This window comes from Alosa sapidissima, chromosome 14, assembly GCF_018492685.1.
Source record: "Alosa sapidissima isolate fAloSap1 chromosome 14, fAloSap1.pri, whole genome shotgun sequence".
Taxonomy (NCBI): domain Eukaryota; kingdom Metazoa; phylum Chordata; class Actinopteri; order Clupeiformes; family Clupeidae; genus Alosa; species Alosa sapidissima.
In genome coordinates, this window is record NC_055970.1 from 33,949,966 (window position 1) to 33,967,471 (window position 17,506).

At 42.8% G+C, this 17,506-nt stretch overlaps 1 protein-coding gene across 2 annotated transcripts in view; it reads right to left on the bottom strand.

Moving 5' to 3' along the window:
- LOC121682079 (SH3 and multiple ankyrin repeat domains protein 2-like) overlaps positions 1-17,506 on the bottom strand; it is a 133,243-nt gene that overhangs the window by 99,939 nt on the left and 15,798 nt on the right. Inside the window, exons 1-2 of one of the 2 annotated variants that reach the window (XM_042062081.1) lie at positions 13,391-13,437; positions 1,656-1,883 (exon numbers count right to left, since the gene is read on the bottom strand). In XM_042062081.1, the coding sequence (XP_041918015.1) occupies positions 1,656-1,883; positions 13,391-13,423 (261 nt within the window). In that variant the 5' untranslated portion in view covers positions 13,424-13,437. Of the gene's footprint in view, positions 1-1,655; positions 1,884-13,390; positions 13,438-17,506 lie in introns of those variants that run through there. The other variant, XM_042062082.1, reaches the window with a different exon arrangement.

Below are 17,506 nucleotides of genomic sequence, written 5' to 3' on the forward strand. Positions count from 1 at the left end.
ATTGATGAAGACTCTTAGTGCATCTAATAACCTTTTGATGTTTGTTTTACTAATCCTAACTAATTAAATAGTATTAAAAAGAGCTACACACTTATTTGGTAATATTATGCAAACTGAATAAATAACGGAGACCAAGCCGTGTGTGGTGGTGGTAATAAGCCGTCTGTCATGAATCTTGTTGACTGAACTCATCCAGGAATTAAGGGCATATTCATCCATGCGGTCAACATAAAGTCCCCATGCCTCACATAATCTCACACTGTATGCAGAGGAGGAAACATGCTGAATAATTTACCAATATTTCTTTTCCTGTGGGCGTTAGTGTTTTGCACATATAGCCCAAGTACACAGCTAAAACATAACAATGATGTATGAAGGAAATTATTACTGCATGTGGTGAGGACAAGAAAAAACACAAACCGCATGTAACACAGAAATGACAAATCTTTGCTAGTCCTTCATCCGTCACATCTTATTATGTGTGGAGACAACACACAGTGAGTAAACAGAGGACGCAGTGAGAAATATGTAAATGCACTTGTTTTCTCCATGGGTCCATTTTCATTGCTTCCACTGGTCAGCGGGTGGTTGCTGAGAGATACTGTGTGAATCCTCTCATCTCTCTGTCTGTTTGAAGTCCTGTTGAATTCTGTGAACATTAAAGACTGTACTCTTCACAAGATATCTGGAGGCTGTCTGTAACACCCATTGGATTGTTATGCACTGTCACAAAACCTGTGGATAAACGCATGCTGAGTCTGCTTCTCATTTGGCTCACAACCACTGTGGCTTAAAAAGGCCAATCTTTGGAAATCTAAATACTGTATGTGGGCAAATGTGCTAAAAGAAACAAGCCAGGACAAATCTTCATTTGTTTCCTTTAGTTCATGCAGGTTGTCTGTGAGGGGCTACAAGATTGCCTTTTCACGTTCACAAATCATCCTCTTTCTGTCTCCCCTGCCTTATTCTTATTTGTAATAAATGTGGGGAATCATGTTTTGCTTCATTTCCTGCTCCATTTATTGGCTTCTTCTGAGAAGAGGTGATGCTGGGAACCTTTAGCCTTCATTAAGCTGCCGTTAGGATCACCTCCAGAGGCATGAGACAATCAGTGGGCTCCATACATCAACCCCCCCTCTCCGCGTACCACGCAATAGTGCCACCCACACAGCGCACCCATCCGCACAACTTAATCCTCGCCTGTTACAGCCTAACGATGTGACCGCCAAATGGCTACCCTCATGTTTTAACCATGGAGTTTGCGAAAAACCAAACAACCTTGCAGGCTTAATGAGACGAAGGCCTGTCCAGCCAGGCAGGTGGAAACGGACTGATGACTAACGCTCGCATCTACCTGCAGCCGGAGACGTACTACACACAAACACACAAGCACTCTCTCAACCTGATATGGGTCGGTATGACACCTGCTACTGTTTGAGAGCGGCCGCCAGTTTTGTTTGATCAATACATAACGAGAGACCCAAACAAGGTAATGACCACAAGTGCACCACTCACAGAGACACAGACACACATATACACACACAGACACACAGACACACACACAAACACACACACAAACACACCTACACACACACAAAGCAAGCACACAAATAAGCACTCACACACATCCACCAAAGTGATCATTGGCCCCTTACGGTCTGCTGCAGGTCAGGGATGATGACGCGGATGACCAGGGAGTTGGTGTGGATGTCCTCCATTCGGCTGGTTGGCCTGGCGGCGGTGGCTCTTATGGTCTCGTAGATGGTCTCCTCTTTGGAGCTGTCGGAGTCGGATTCCTCGGAGTAGTCTGAAAAGCTCTGGGCCATCTCATCCTCACTTGACGTGGGGCTCCGGGGCATAGTCAGCCGGCCACTCCGAGTCCGCTGCAGAGGGAAACACAGCGGTTAGGAGAGCCATCCTCACAATGGCATACCTGATTTTACAGCTTCACTGGAAACCGTATGATCCAACATTCATGTCTATTACACTATAAATTCAAAACGAATATCTACAAATCTGCTTGATGTAGGGACATCTGCAGTGACATATATGTCTACCATCGGGCTCATCCCAAGATAAGGAGAATAGAGGCTGTGTCTCTTCTCTCTGACATTTCCAATCCAATAGGTGGATTGGGAAGAGTGCAATAATCCAGAGAGCAATGATGGGAGTAGAGCACACATTGTCCTGGGCCCTGGGGTAATAAGGTGCCAGGGCCACGCACGCTCTTCCACACAGAGGTACCTGATGCGCAGGTCTCTCGGGCCCGAAACCCGATTCTGATCCAGCCTGGTGCTGATATGTGCATCATGCTCTTTAAATTGATCACTACAAAACCTGTAATTAACAATCTACACTGAAGTGGCCTCTGGCATCCTGCAGCAATCCCCGTAATAGCTCTTTATTTAAAGGTCTAAAGCCTGATAGAAAAACAAAGATACTGCAGCAAATATAAGCCACAAGGTATAAAGAAAGAGTGAAACATGACAGGCCACTGTTTTCATTATTATTTAAGCTAAAAAAGGGACTGTGTTTTCTCCCTCCACTGAATGGAAGCTACTGTATACATTTTGAAAGTTGCTGCAGGACCTTGGACAGCTCCAGGCTCAGGGCAGTCTGCACTGTCTCCTAGCCTCACCCAAACCCCCCTGAGCAGCTGGGAGCCGCAGCACTGAAACGCTACCTGGGAGTCCAATGTGACAAGTATAAATAAAGACCTGTTCATTTGTGTCTCCCCAAATCAGCGCACGTCTTCATGGCGAGAGATGAGCGCCTCATCCCTGAGTCTGGTGCTGAGGGGAGGCTGGGACAGTGCTCCTGTTGCCTGTGTAGACCCAACGCTTGTCCTCATTCATCTTCTCTCTCGTTTATCATGGAAGGAAGACTCAGCTTAACTCCGCTCTCCCTCGGTCCCTCTCTCTCTGTGATGTGTGTGTAGAAACATTACGGAGACAAGATGACCTGGTTAAATGCAGCAAACTCGGCTGCCCCTGGGTACCAGAGCTTTAATGATAATGGCTGTGTAATGACATCCTTTGGGGACCCACGCTGCTCGGGCCTCAGCTTCGCCACTTCATAATTGGCTCTGGAGCGCTGAACCCAGGGCTCAGTTAGCGCGTTAGCTGTGGGTCACTGTAAGCGATGTGGCCACTGCTTCTGCAGAGGGTCTTGGCTACAACAGCACACCACCACTGCCCAACCTGAACTCTGCTGCTGGTGCGTGAGCAGCTCAAAACATTCAACTTTGCTTGTGTTGAGATGAAGCTTCCGCTTGCTGTAATGGTTGAAATGGTTGTAATGGTTCTTAGACTTGTAGTACAGGGGGCTATCTGGATGGTGTTTGTAGGGGCTAAAGATGTCATACCAACACAGGCTAAGGCTACGCTTGTGATACTATGCCAATGCTGCGCTGTGCTGTTGGGCAGGAAATAAATAGACTGCACTTCCTGAGGGAGTTGGGGCTGTGGGGCACATAATGCCGGAGCATTCCAGCTCATTATGCATGGGACTGGGGGAGGGGGGAAGGAGCAAGGGTACGACACAAACACCCACACAGGGATTTTCTGCTGCATTTTTCACCTTTTTTTCCTCCCTCCTTTTTTTTCTGGAGCATTTGTGTTCCTATGGTCTCTTTCATCACACTGTGGAGTGCTTTGGCTCCATCAGAATTGTCAGCTACTTCAAAACCCCAAAATGTTCAAAAACGATTTCAACTGGAGGACATCCAAATGTCCAAACATTTTAGTCACTTCATCTTCATTATGCGCTCACTCTGACAGCTGACTAATCGCACATCAAGAAAACACTTATTCTTTTAGCCATTTAGATTTTTTAGCATGGTAGAGGCAAAAAAAGCAAAAAAAGTGTGTTTGTTACCACACGCATTATGCATGTGAAGCCTAATCCCCAAATCATATTCAGCGCACCGTTTAGAAATGAAGAGAGAGAGTAAAAGAGGAGTCACATGGGCTGTATAAGGCATATGTTGACATGGTAACAAGGGAATAGGTTTTGAACGTGGGGGTTCGTGAAAACAACACAAATGCATTACAGTGACGTCCAGGGAACTAAGCTTAGCAGGGTTGAACAATCTCAAACAATGCACTCGGGTGGCCTATACTGTGTGGAGTTGTGTTCAGACGGTCTTCTGTTGAGCTTTAGTTCCACTGACCCTTCTGCTGCTTATCAGATGCCAAACAATACAATCTGATCACATATAAATCTTTAAAAGAATGTGGGACATTGATTAGCTTCATTAGTATATAAATGAGGCTTGTGGGAAATTCCAATGCATCTAAGAACATTTAACAAGCGGCTCATTAATACGCAACCTTTGAATCAATGTAAATGTTTTGCCTCTCATTAATCCTCTCGTTGCCTCTAATTTTGCATCTCATTAATTAGAGAGCCAAGTTGTGTGGAAGCTCTACGGCCATCTCACAGGACTATTCTAGTCCATGCATTTTCTACTGTATATTGCTCTGTACAGTGGGTTGGCAAAATGTTTCTATGGTGCAAAAAGCATCTGCAAAAAAGAACAGATGGCTCTTTAAAAGTACTGTGTATGTCCAAAATAATGTGTCTTCTAATTCAACAAGCTCTAAATCCAGTTCAATGAGCTCTAGGCTTCATTGATTCACCGAGTAAATCTTGGAGGAGTGCTTTCACCCACAGAGCTGCAGGCTCCCAAAGTGATGACAGGAAGGCATTCAATAGCATTTTATCGTGCACTTCCAGGAGAAACCAAATCTGATCTGAACAAACGCCTTATCGCTGTATGATGAAAGTCTTGCTAGCGAATCTCTAAAAACCAATCTGAGTGTGTGTGTGTTTCTGAAAACATAGCTCAGCTTCTTACCCATGATTGATCAGTTCTGGAGTACAGTAACAATAGGGGTTTGTGAGAGGAACACATTAACCACATCTCTGAAAAAGGCCACCTATTGTCACTGCATCATTTTGCTGAAGTACTTTCTTTGGTGCCCATGGGCGAGCCTCATTCATTGGCCAATTGTCCTGTTAAAGGAACACAGCTGAACAAAACAGTGACTAGATGAGATCTGAAAGAACTGAAGTTTTCTCTTTCCGGGGGTTGGTTGTTTTCTTCCAGCCTGGCCTCGCCCACCTAAATCTTCTTTCAGGGAGATCTAGTCTTACACTATAGTTCATTAGCCTGGAGATTCCAGACCCAAATCTGAAAGATTAAGGGTCTGGCCACGAATAATGTAATGGACCAACTCGAGGGGCGGCACCAAGCATGCATTAGAAAATATCACTGCACGCAATTGGATAACACTATACGACCAATGTTAACTGACTGATTCCGGACTTTGACGCAATTGGATAACACTAAGACTGGCATCTGTTTAGCTCACCTCTGGCCCGCCTATATCAGATACACAGATGGGGCAGCCGTGGCCTACTGGTTAGCGCTTCAAACCCCGACCAGTAGGCACGGCTAAAGCAAGGCACCTAACCCCTCACTGCTCCCCGAGCGCCGCTGTTGTTGCAGGCAGCTCACTGCGCCGGGATTAGTGTGTGCTTCACCTCACTGTGTGTTCACTGTGTGCTGAGTGTGTTTTACTAATTCACAAATTGGGATAAATGCAGAGACCAAATTTCCCTCACGGGATCAAAAGAGTATATATATTTATACTTATACTAGATGTGATTGGTTCCCCGCGATGCAAGGGGCAAGTTACGTGCATCATTACTCGTTGCCAGAGTCTCTCGCTGAGCAAATGCTTCCACAAGAACTCTGGATTCCCAGGGTAATAGTTCATAACTGTTTCCCTAAAACAAGAAAAATGTCAGGCCAATCAGCATCGAGAGGGGAAGATGAAACCGAAACTTATTGTGATAAACAGTAGCAGCAACACCTTCAAACATCAAAAAATGGAGTTGGAGCAATGCAGAAATGTATTTACAGCAAAGGTAGACATACATACATTGTTTCTGACTGTTGATGCTGTTTATTGTCAGTTTTTAAAGTTTAGGCGAAGTAGGAAGTAATGCTAGGAATTTCTGATCAATGTGATTGGTAAGGCTGGTTTAGCAGCATTAGCATTGCTATTTAGCTACATGTGCTTTAGATTTAATTTACACATTGCCTGAACACTTGGAAGGAATCTTTTGCTTAAGAATGCTTTCTACCCTTTTACAATTGAAGCTCTGCGAATAGTGTAGTTTATAACTATGTGCAAACTAGGCTACTGCTGATATAGGTCACATGTACTGTAGCACTGAACATGAGAGACAAACACGATAACAAGCAAGTGGGCAGTATGTCCTACATATGAGGAAGCTCACATACCCACTACAGGATCTATAGAACACTAGACTTCACAGTTCAACAATTGGGATTACAGATCACATTCTCAGACAGAAGGTTAATACAAAAAATATGGCAATTGGACTTGGTGAAATCAATGTGTGTGAGACTGATTACATGTGATTGCAAGTAGGTTTCAAGAGGAAATGAACACTCGGATAGGACTGAATTGACTGTGTGCGTGTGTATGTGTAGTGTAATGCATGTTTGTTTCTTGCTCATTTGTTGACATGTTTAACTGTATACTTTTTGTACAGTACTCCCTCGTGTCAGAGATTGGGAAAAGGGCCTATGCCTCATGACTACACCTGTGTCCCTGTGTACCTGTATCCGCATTGATACTGACTGACGTAATGGGCCACGAGGGCAGCAGATGGACTCATCACCTCCAGTGATGTTAATGGAACTCAGCCTCACATTACTGCATTGACTGATGTGCTGACACTACCTCCAGTTACACTCCCTTTGTGAGGTCCTTTATACATCGCTTCTGGCTGCACAGCTCAGCATTTCTATAGCAGCCTTTCTATAGCAGCCCTCCCTCCATGTTAAATCAGAAGTCCTAGTAGCACTGAAAGGTTGAAATGAGTCCTGCTGCATTCGCTGGCAGAAAAAGGTCAGCTGTGACTGTTACAGCAGCGTTTACCAGCACAGGGAAAACTACAACCTGCACACATGCATCTGTAATATTTATGAGATTCTTGAAAGAAAATGGCAGCAGAGCTTACTGAAACACACAGATTGATATGCAGGAGGTCCAGTACCATACACTGCTATTCTGTGGGCTGCTGCTGAAGTCCATTATAGCTCTTCTATTGTTCTGATAAGGAGGGAATATAATGGACGTCACCTCCTTTCTGCTGTGATAGGAAAGGTCATATCAAAGAAAGACGTTATGAGACAATACAGAAGGGGAAATAGAAGAGAGATGTGATGGTGAAATAAAGGGTCTGCCCAAATGAGATCTTAAAGCCTTGTAGGATTTAGGGAGCAGTGCTATCAAATATAGCCAGTAAAATACAGAGGCTGCTCACAATGCTGCATCACTTCTGTTACTGTTCAACCCAGTTTTACCCTTCTGAGAATAAATGATCAATCTCATCCTCCTCAATCCTTCACCATCTGTTTGGTAGCAGTGCATGCATGTTTTTTTTCAGTTGACCTTATCAGATACAGTACCAGCCCACTAACAATATAATGATCCCAGTATATTTGCTATTAGTGAATGCATTCTACTTTATGGATGATTGCATGTGAAGACAGAAGCCTCTGTCACCTCTCCTTCCTTCCAAGGGCTCTCGCATTCAATATGAATTTCTCTCACCCTTCCCCCACTTGACTAATTTGAGATTAATGTCAGCCCCAAGGCAGAGAGAAAGACCTTTAATGACCTTTATTTAAAGTGCCAGATGGTTCCCGTGAGCACCCAGGAAGTAATGATCAACTATTAGTCTCCATATGCCTCATAACTGCTGTTTAAAGGAACCGTATGTAAGATTGTGGCCAAAACTGGTACTGCAATCACTTTCAAATTACTGTAGAGCGGTGTATCCCCTCCCTCCTGACTGGCAGAGCTGGCAACCGGATCTGAATGCCGAAACACTACTGACTTCGTGATTAGTAGATAGGTGGAGGGTGGCACATCCGGCCAAAACACAACATCACAACATCAACATCAGTTGAGGGCTGAAACTTCACATTTTAAATGACAATATCCTGGCCGGACGACTGTTGTCAGTGATATAAGTATTTGAAATGAACATGATTTCTTAATGTCTAGTGACATATCAGGGCCATTTTATGATTAATTGAAATACATTTCTTACATATGGTTCCTTTAAATGTGTGTGTGGAAAAAGTGTGGAAAAAGGGTGTAGCTCCCCTTGTGTGTGTGTGTGTGTGTGTGTTTGTGCATGTGTGTATATGAGTATATGCATTTGACTATACCTGTGTGTGTGTATGTGTGTGTGGGTGGGGGGGTCTTCAGCTGTAAGGTAAATTAAGGTCCAAGCCACCTGACTGTCGGTAACACTGCCTGAGGTTAAAGGTTATTTGCCAACATTCTCAGGCTACCATGATTGCTCAGCAACAGGTATGTGTGTAAGTGAGAATGGTGTGTGTGTGTGTGTGTGTCTGTGTGTGTGTGTGTGAGTGAGTGAGTGAGTGAGTGAGTGAGAGAGAGAGAGAGAGAGAGAGAGAGAGAGAGAGAGAGACAGACAGAGAGAGAGGTATCCCCAAGGAGTCTGAAATGGCAGCGTTTTAATGAGCAAGATGTTTTAAGAGTGTGAGTAAAGCTTTAAGAGTGCAAGCCACACTGCAGTCCCCCGCCTTCCCCACACCAATAAAACACATGCTCAGGGTTTAGGAGCAACAGCTCCAGCTCTCCTTACAGTCTGAAGGCCTCTTTGTCTGAGTCACTTCAGCAGAGCCACAATGACTACTGGAGCAAAGGAGGGGCCTGTGTGTGTGCTTTTATTCTAGAAGTTATTCAGCAGGGACAGTGACGGAAGGAGTGTGTGTGTGTGTGTGTATATGGTGAGGCGGGGTTCAAACTGTGAACATTATGAGGGAGGTCTAGGTCGTCCTCAGGACCATCACAAAGGCTCACAATGGCACACCCATCCAGGAAGAGGCATTGTTTATCCTGTCTGTCTACATGGGACGTTAGGTGGACGCGGCACAATGCTGCGGTCCTCGTAAAACTGTCTCCAAGCTGCTGTCTTGCTCCTCTGTTTCTTCCCTCCGCACAAGCCATTGAAGCCAGGCTGGCACAAAACCCCACTGTGAGTAGAATCTAACAGTCTCCTACTGCGTTCAACTCACTGTGAGTGGCTGAAGAGGACATTATTCAATCAGGGTACATCTGTCCTCTTTCCTATCAACCCTGATTTTTATCTTTTCAAAGTTGCCAAGTGTTCCAATCATCACAAGTGCCGGTTTAAAGTGTCCCCATCTTCCACCTCATCATTCAGATTTATGATAAGAGACACTGAATTGCCCTTTTCTCAAAACTTGAATCGTCAAATACAATGGCACACACACATACACAGAAACACACACACACACACACACACACACACACTACGCCCCAAACCTTCTGGGCTTACCCACGTATCGGGAGATGCTAGGGGCAATTTATGTCTGCTAAAATATTAGGGCTGTCAATCGATTAAAAAAAATAATCTAATTAATTACATACTCTGTGATTAATTAATCTAAATGAATCGCATATATGATTTTTGCTGTGAAAGTATTTTAAATATTTAAATTCAAATGAATCATTGAATAATCAGCATTAGTGACATTAAAGTTCAAAAACTCTTTTATCATTATTTTAATAATGGCCATAATAATCTATGATATGACCTAATATGCTGAGGAAATAAATTCAAAAGTGCTTCGGGAAGAAGTTTTTTTTTATCACATACATTGCAGAGGACTTTATTTTAATTAACACTTTATTATTATCAACACCATCAAGCCGTCTTTGAAAAGTAAATGTTCCAATCAATGATCTAGGTAGCACATTTTCTTCTCTCTCCTTCATTTTACAGTCTAATGGTTACTGACTACAACGGCTCGGGGTCAAAGGTCATACAGAATCGATTAATCTGCGTTATTTTTTTTAATCAGTTATTTTTTCTCAAATTAATTAATCAAAATTATTCAGTTATTTTGACAGCCCTACAAAATATGCTTTTGCATTTCCTCAAATGACTCTAATGCACCTACAGTATGTAACCGCTAGTGACTTTGTGAACAGTAGCAGAGCATGGTGAAGTGTAAACAGGTAGAAAGAGATTAGAGCTGGTCAGAGCCAGCAGCACAACAGCTGTTGAACACCTAGCCAGGCCACAGTCCTTTGTCTTCAGGCCAGCACAATGCACAGGCACAACACTCTGCCTGCCCTGCGGACAGCAACGCCTGCCTACTCCATGCTACAGAATCACACAGCAAACACACTCTCAGAATCGTTCGTTGTGAAACTGTGCAACTCACCGAGTGGTTAGTGGTGTTTGTTGATTATTAAATTCAAATATATCGGCGCAGTGTATGATTTCCAGCCGTCTTATTTGCTATTGTGGAACTATTATACACCTCACAACCACGCATAAACTTCCGCTCAATATTTGAGCCTGAAGCATAGACGGTGGCGCAGTAATATCAACGTGCAATGAGTCTTCCAACAGAAATCAATGGGATTTTACAAAATGCCAAATAAAACACGACAGAAACTGTATTTCGCTATGCTACTTGTTTTGGAACATCAACGAACACCACTAACCACTCAGTGAGTTGCACAGTTTTGAAAACTAACGTTAAGGATTGTTTTAGGACATGTTTGAGCATGCCTGTAGGCAGCCACTCTGACTAGTCAAAGGCGATTCAAAACGAGTCAGAAAAGTTGAGACAGGACCAATCGTCAAAATTTCGGTGTCCACCACTCTAGTTCGTCCAAAACAAACCAGAAAAGGGACTCAGGGCTGTATTTTGCACACCAGCGCATGGCGTAAAACTTGTTTTCCACCCGCGCAAAGTTTAATTTGGTATTTTGCACGTTTATTTTTTAAACATTGCGCCCAGGGGTGTGGCAATTAACAACCTAGGGAGGGGCCTGGCGCGTTGTCTAAAAATCGCTATTGTACACCACCTAAACCCGGCCAGAAGTCAATGGCGAGTTGTTCATATGCTATTTTAAGAGTGCATGTCAACAGTCATATTGGCAGGTGCACGCACCATCCTTCTATCATTCATGAACGCACACCAGCGCACGTCCATGCAAAGCATTACAAGTTGCACAATTACAATGGGAAACATAATTAGAATAAAGATATTACGAAATACTGTACATCTAATGATGAGTAGTTATTCACCATTATTTGCAAATTGGTAATGACGGTTAAAAGTGATTAGGGGAGAGGCGAGAGACACGTATGGAGCACAGCTGAAGACGCACTGTCACGAGATATAAGCAACTCCTCTGTTGCTTTATTCAGTCATTTGAGCAATATTAGTGTAAGTGTTGCTTTTTCCAGCCTATGTTTTCGATGGTAACCCATTGTCAGTGAATAGTGAAAGTATCTGCATATAACTGTCTTCGTTGACTGACACCCAGGCTAGATTTTAGTAAAGCATGGTTTAAGAATGACTATTCCATACGGTTTTGCAAGCAGCCTCCTTCAAATGCGCCGTTGAATGCCAAGATACCGATGCATTTATTTGACATATCGCGCTTTGCGCCGTTAAAGGGAATGACAGATGTCATTCTCATTGGTTTAAATGATGTTACGCCCCAAACACACCCACATGACTGATTAAAAAAACCTAGGAACACCTTGTTGCGCCATGCGCTCCACGTTTGATAACGAAACCCCTCCCAATGTGAACTGGACATCCTACTAAATTTGAACAGACTTTTGACGAGTGACGATGCACTTTAGAATGTCATGATAGGGCCCTCAAAGTGCTAAATACCGGAATTTTCCTTTAAACTGTGTATTTTACTTTAAGTGTTAATAACACCTCATTAATAGCTAATGGTTTTCCATAACCAAAGCCAAAGAAGGTGAGAGAAACACATGAAGAGGTATGCATCACAAAACAACCAATAGAAGACTTCCAAATTTCAAAAGACGGAAAAAGTCCCACAAACAGTGTTTCGTGCTAAGAACTTCTCAATCAACGTAAAACAAAACAAGCCATTTCAATCAGCTCAAGCAAACACGCTCCTTTATCCCGGAGATGAAGTTGGCGGCAAGTCAACAAGGAGCTCTGATGGACAGGACGGATGGGGAGAGAAATCAGAGCGAGGGACAGATGAATCACAGCGGGGGCGCCAGCAAACAGGGACACAAGGAGACATTGAAATTCTGCCGCTCCCTGATTAGTCTCAGCGACGCGGTGGACTTTCTCTCCCTCCCAGCAGGAGGGGTGACCCACCCAGGGGCCTTGCACTTGGTGGAGCCACTTCATCCTGATGAGCTCCAGGACCCAACAGCAGCTCTCGTCCCGCCCGCACCCTCCACCTCTGCAGGACGGCTCCCTCTGATTGCGTTTGGAAGGATGGAGGTGGGATGAGCGGAGTGGCGTAATTAATGTAAGAGTGATGAGAAACCTGCGTTTCAGTGGAGGCTTCCCCGCTTGCCTGATTCTAGAACTCGGTGGGAGACATGCGTTTTTTTTACAGAGTGCACAAAGGCGTCCTCATGTCATGTTTATGGTGTGAAAGTGGAGCAATAAAAAGCTTTATATTAGGAATCACATCCCATTCACGAGGTTCTGCCTACTTACATCAATAAACAGAAGCAATCACTTTCAATTCTCTTTCCTAATTGCATGTTTGCTTCGATTGTTGCGTAAGAGTTTCAAGGCACACTTTCTCAATGAATCTCTGTATCTGAGTAGCTTTAACTAACTGTGTGAAAAAATTAACTAAAAATATAAAAAAGACGGCAAAAGAAAAACCAATACCATGTCAATACATTTCATTAAAAATAACAGATGAGTATGGGTGTCAATCTAGAATAATAGAAATAAAAAAGAAAAACAAAATGTAATGTTCAAGAAGAACCTCTTCTTCATCTACAGTACAAGTCTGTAAGCTGGTAGTGGCATGGCCAGAAAAGGTTTCAGGCATTGTGATGATGCCATCAAGGAACCGACTTGGGGGAGAAAAATCTTTCCAGAGATTACCAAAGTGAATTATTTTGGGTAAGAATAAAATGTGGGACGCCCAACACGCAAGAACTCAGAGTTGGGATAAAAGCTGTGTTTACAATTCATAACTAATTCAGAACTCATTGTGGTGTAGCAGCAGGGCAAATAAACCATTAGTCATACAGCAGGAAAAAGACAGAGAAATGAGGAGGGGGAGCGAGAGAGAGAGAGAGAGAGAGAGAGAGAGAGGGGGAGGGAGAGATAAAGGACTGCTTTCCATTTGCTTGTACTAACCTACTACTGGGAAAAGCTTCCTTAACTCAATTTTTCTCTCCATTTAGTGATGTCCAACAGAACAGCTAATTAAATAGCCAATTGGGTATGATATGACCCTCTACTCACCAAGGCCATGGATGAAGATGAAGCGTTTTCCATTACGAGTCAGTGACAATCCCAACAGAAAGGCAAGGGAGATTAAACTGAATGAATTCTAATAGACACATATGGTAGACAACTCTAAATGAAAATATATGAATAAATCATCACATTTCTTCATGATAACTACCTCTCAGCAATGTACTCACTGGACTCCATCAGCATTTTCAAATAACTTACATTTGAAACAAAGTAATTGTATGTATTGAAATTCAGGAAAGGATAATGATTTCATTTACATCACCTTGCATAGACCTCTATCCGTTGACAACCCTTGGTACTCGACTGAGAATACATTTCTGTCATTCATTTCAAAACACAAGGTAAATGAGACAGATGTGACAACTCTCCATAATATTTGCGGTGGTTTGCAATCTCCATTAATCTCCATGGGCTCCTCCTGTTCCTTTATATGCTTATAGAGGACCCCTTCCCCTCGCATCACAAAGCTGGGTATTCTCCTGTGCTGTGATCAAAAGGCAGATGAAGATTAAAGTGTGCAAGAAGGAGAGGAAGGAGAGGAACAAGGGAAGACAGCAGAAGGCTACATTAATGAGCCTCAGGCTGTAAACACTACTGACGGCTCCATTCTCCTCTCCTGCATCTCTGGTGTCAATGGGATGCCAGCCTTAATGGCGATGGAATAACACTGTTCAGGTGCAACCTCACCAGCATCTATGGAATAACAGCAACAACCGACAAAGGCCACGGGCAAAACTTCACACTGAAGACATGCCATTCAAATTTAACGGATTCTTCAATTATGCACATATGGCCTAGTTATGATACATCTGGGTTTGTCCACGTGATCAATGAATATTTATTAAACACTACAGTAGGCTATACGAGGATGAAAACACCACAAAGTGCATGTGGAGAAGTACAGTTGGGACCCAGTAGGACCTAAAGAGCTTCTACTAGCAGCTCACTAGAGAGCTCAAGGTTCTCAAGTCTCACAGAGCGGCCAACATTGACAATTCTATTGACTTATTTTCATGTATATTATTTCATGCTATCTCAGAGCAAAATGGCTAATGGCACATCGATCCCATCAACCCTTTGTATATGTATGTATTACAATTTCAGCACTGGCACTTTGTTAGAACCTTACAGAATTTCATAAGGTGGGTGAGATTAATTGATACGTCAGAAGGGCATAATATCATTATAATTAGTATATCTCTCCATCTGAATACTGACCCATGTTGTCAACCTAAGATTAACATTACAGCACCACTTACTTACTGTTCCCTTTCTATCAGTGGCTCCTTAACAGAGATGAGAGCCACTTGTGAAGTGACATCTGGCACAAGAGGATTAAGGGTGCATTTCAAGTCTCAATATGCTGCAAGAGTGTTGTCCACAGAGCAATCACACTTCATAGTGTAATGACGCGCTGCGCTTTCTAAGGCATTTTACTGACACCGGATATGATAGGAAAGACAAAAACAAACTAGATGCACCATAGAGCAGTACATCATATGGCTGCTGCACAGTGCAGAAACTTTGACAATCTGATTGGTTATGAGTCTATACATGATTGACAGGTTGGAAAGGTCCATTGTAGCCCCTCTACTGGCAGAATTGTATGAAAATTGGCATGTGTCTAGAGGTTGTCGTGATCCTACAAATCAAAATTCAAAGATAATGACAACTGAAGCACCCTATTTTTGCAACTGCATCTTTCCCTAGGTGTTTTGTGGTTCTGGGCTGGGTTTATGTGCCTCATTGAGACCAACATATCACAAACATGTCAGCAGCTGGGGCACAGCAGTTGCCGTTTATTCTGTGAAAACCTATGAGCCCATATGACTGTGCTATGCTTGCGCTAGTGGCGATCGTAATAAGCAACATTTACTTAGTCCAGGCTGTCTGATATGATGTTCTATTGTTCTGTTCATGATTTATTTGTTGATGTGAGGGCCTATCACTCATTTTCATTCCAGATCAAACTTAAATCCAGGCAAAGCATTGCTCTATTGCAAGAGTGAATAAAAAAGTCCAATGGAGTAAAATTAAGTGAATTTACAACCAGTAACAAGCAAATAAAATAAAAAAACAGCAAACTTCAACTTCAAATACTCTATGCAATGTAATAATGTCTGTTTCATTCATCATTAATAACAAAGCACTATAACCATTCATTAATTACTGAAAAACATCTTGAATATATTGAACTTTTTGATGTTTATCACAAATAATGATTTCACTAATTGCCATGGAGTGAGTCAGGTGACCGGCGTAAAGAGGTCAGCCAAATGTGACTGTGATTTCATGGGCACCAAAGAGCCCATGCAATCAAATGTCTCAAAGAGACAGTAACTTCAATTTCATATTCTTCTAACCCCTTTACGAGGTCAAACACGGGATAATCTTAGATGATGTAATACTGGGGGACTATGTGTGAAATATCCAAAGCTGACTCAGAAACCACACTACCACCTGCATGTCTCCCCCAGCAGAGAGATGTAGTGACAGACCAGGGGAAATGGATGTGCCCACACAATTATTTATGCAGTAGGAAAAAAGAGTTCAAATCTAGAGATTGCTCTTTTCATCACTCAATCAGGGGCAGTATTTCGCACCAAGTCCATATAATGAAATATTTCATTACTGTGTTTGACTGCATGTGCTGGGAGAATGTCCTTGTAATACTTTAAGTAATCCATTTTAGGGCTTTAAAAAATCCTTCCGCAGCATCAGTCTGTGTGTCTGCTCCACAGTCTGAGTTTTGTCACAAGCTTGGAATAAGGAGAGAAAAAATAAACCATCCCACCATCACTGGTGCCATAGTACCACTGAAACCATGCAAGGGTCTGCATCACTGGTGCCATAGTACCACCAGAATCATGCAGCGGTATGCTTCACTGACCGTAACATGATCAGAATGATGCAGTGGTCTGCATCTTCAACAACAGCCTCAAAATCCAGCACCAGGCAAACACAACATGTCTAAATGTTGGTCTATCTGTAGGGGCTCCATGGTTATCGAAATGTGTCTAAGACAGAGCAGAGCACACTACAGACCTCTGTGTTTAAAACAGATATGTCAAAACAGGAGTCCCAGAGGCTCTGCTAGTAGTAGTGAGCCGTGTGATTCTGCCAACTGTTTGTTACACTACGGATGAGTTCACTTTGCCACCGCACACAGAGGATAGTCTGGCAGCCAATGGGAGACATTTGGGGTTGTGTTCTGCTAACCCCGCAGCAGATTTTAAAAATCTGTGTGGGTTCCAGAGATAGTAAACTGCTCAATAGTCTCAGGAAATCATTTATAAACATTTATAAACTCTTCGGGCATTATGCCATTAGTGCTTCATTTGCCACAATGCCATTCAACCATTAACATTATTAAGATCCAATCATCAGGTTGCTTTCTTTCCACATCAATTCTCTCCAATGCTATTTCACTAAGATTAAAAACATCTAAGCACACACTAAGAGCAAAAAACATCTTATAAGCACACACACGTATGTGTGTGTGTTTACATTTTCCTTGTCAGACATGTGAAACTTCACGTCTGAAAATGTCACCAGGATCACAGGTTTGCAGGGCATCATAACACCCCCTCCTCCTCCACCACCACCAACTTCAATTTAATTTGGAGTGTCTTTCTCTTCCTCTCTATCCCTCAATCTCTACCTCTATCCCTCTCTCTCTATCCCCCCCTCTCTCTGTCTCTTAGGCCACTGTAGTATATAGGGCAGCACACAGTGGAACACATTCTCCAAATAGAGAAGGACTAACTAGAGCATTTCAACTCTTCAAAGGGTGTCATCCTCCCCAGTTTTCTCTACAGTCATTATTTAAGTTTTATCTCTACACACATCTCTACATTTCTATTAGTTGAACTCCTACCTATATATTTATATACTGTAGCTATCTACTAAATACACTACGTGAGGACATGTAAAACAGCTCTAAATTGAATTGATAAGTAGTTCTCAATGAGCATGCACACACACACACACACACAGACACACACACACACACATAATTAAAGTAATACCTTGCAATATCTGTAATGTTAATTACAGTGCATGAAAATGCACTGTTCTGTTATCCGAAGTCTTCTTCTTCTT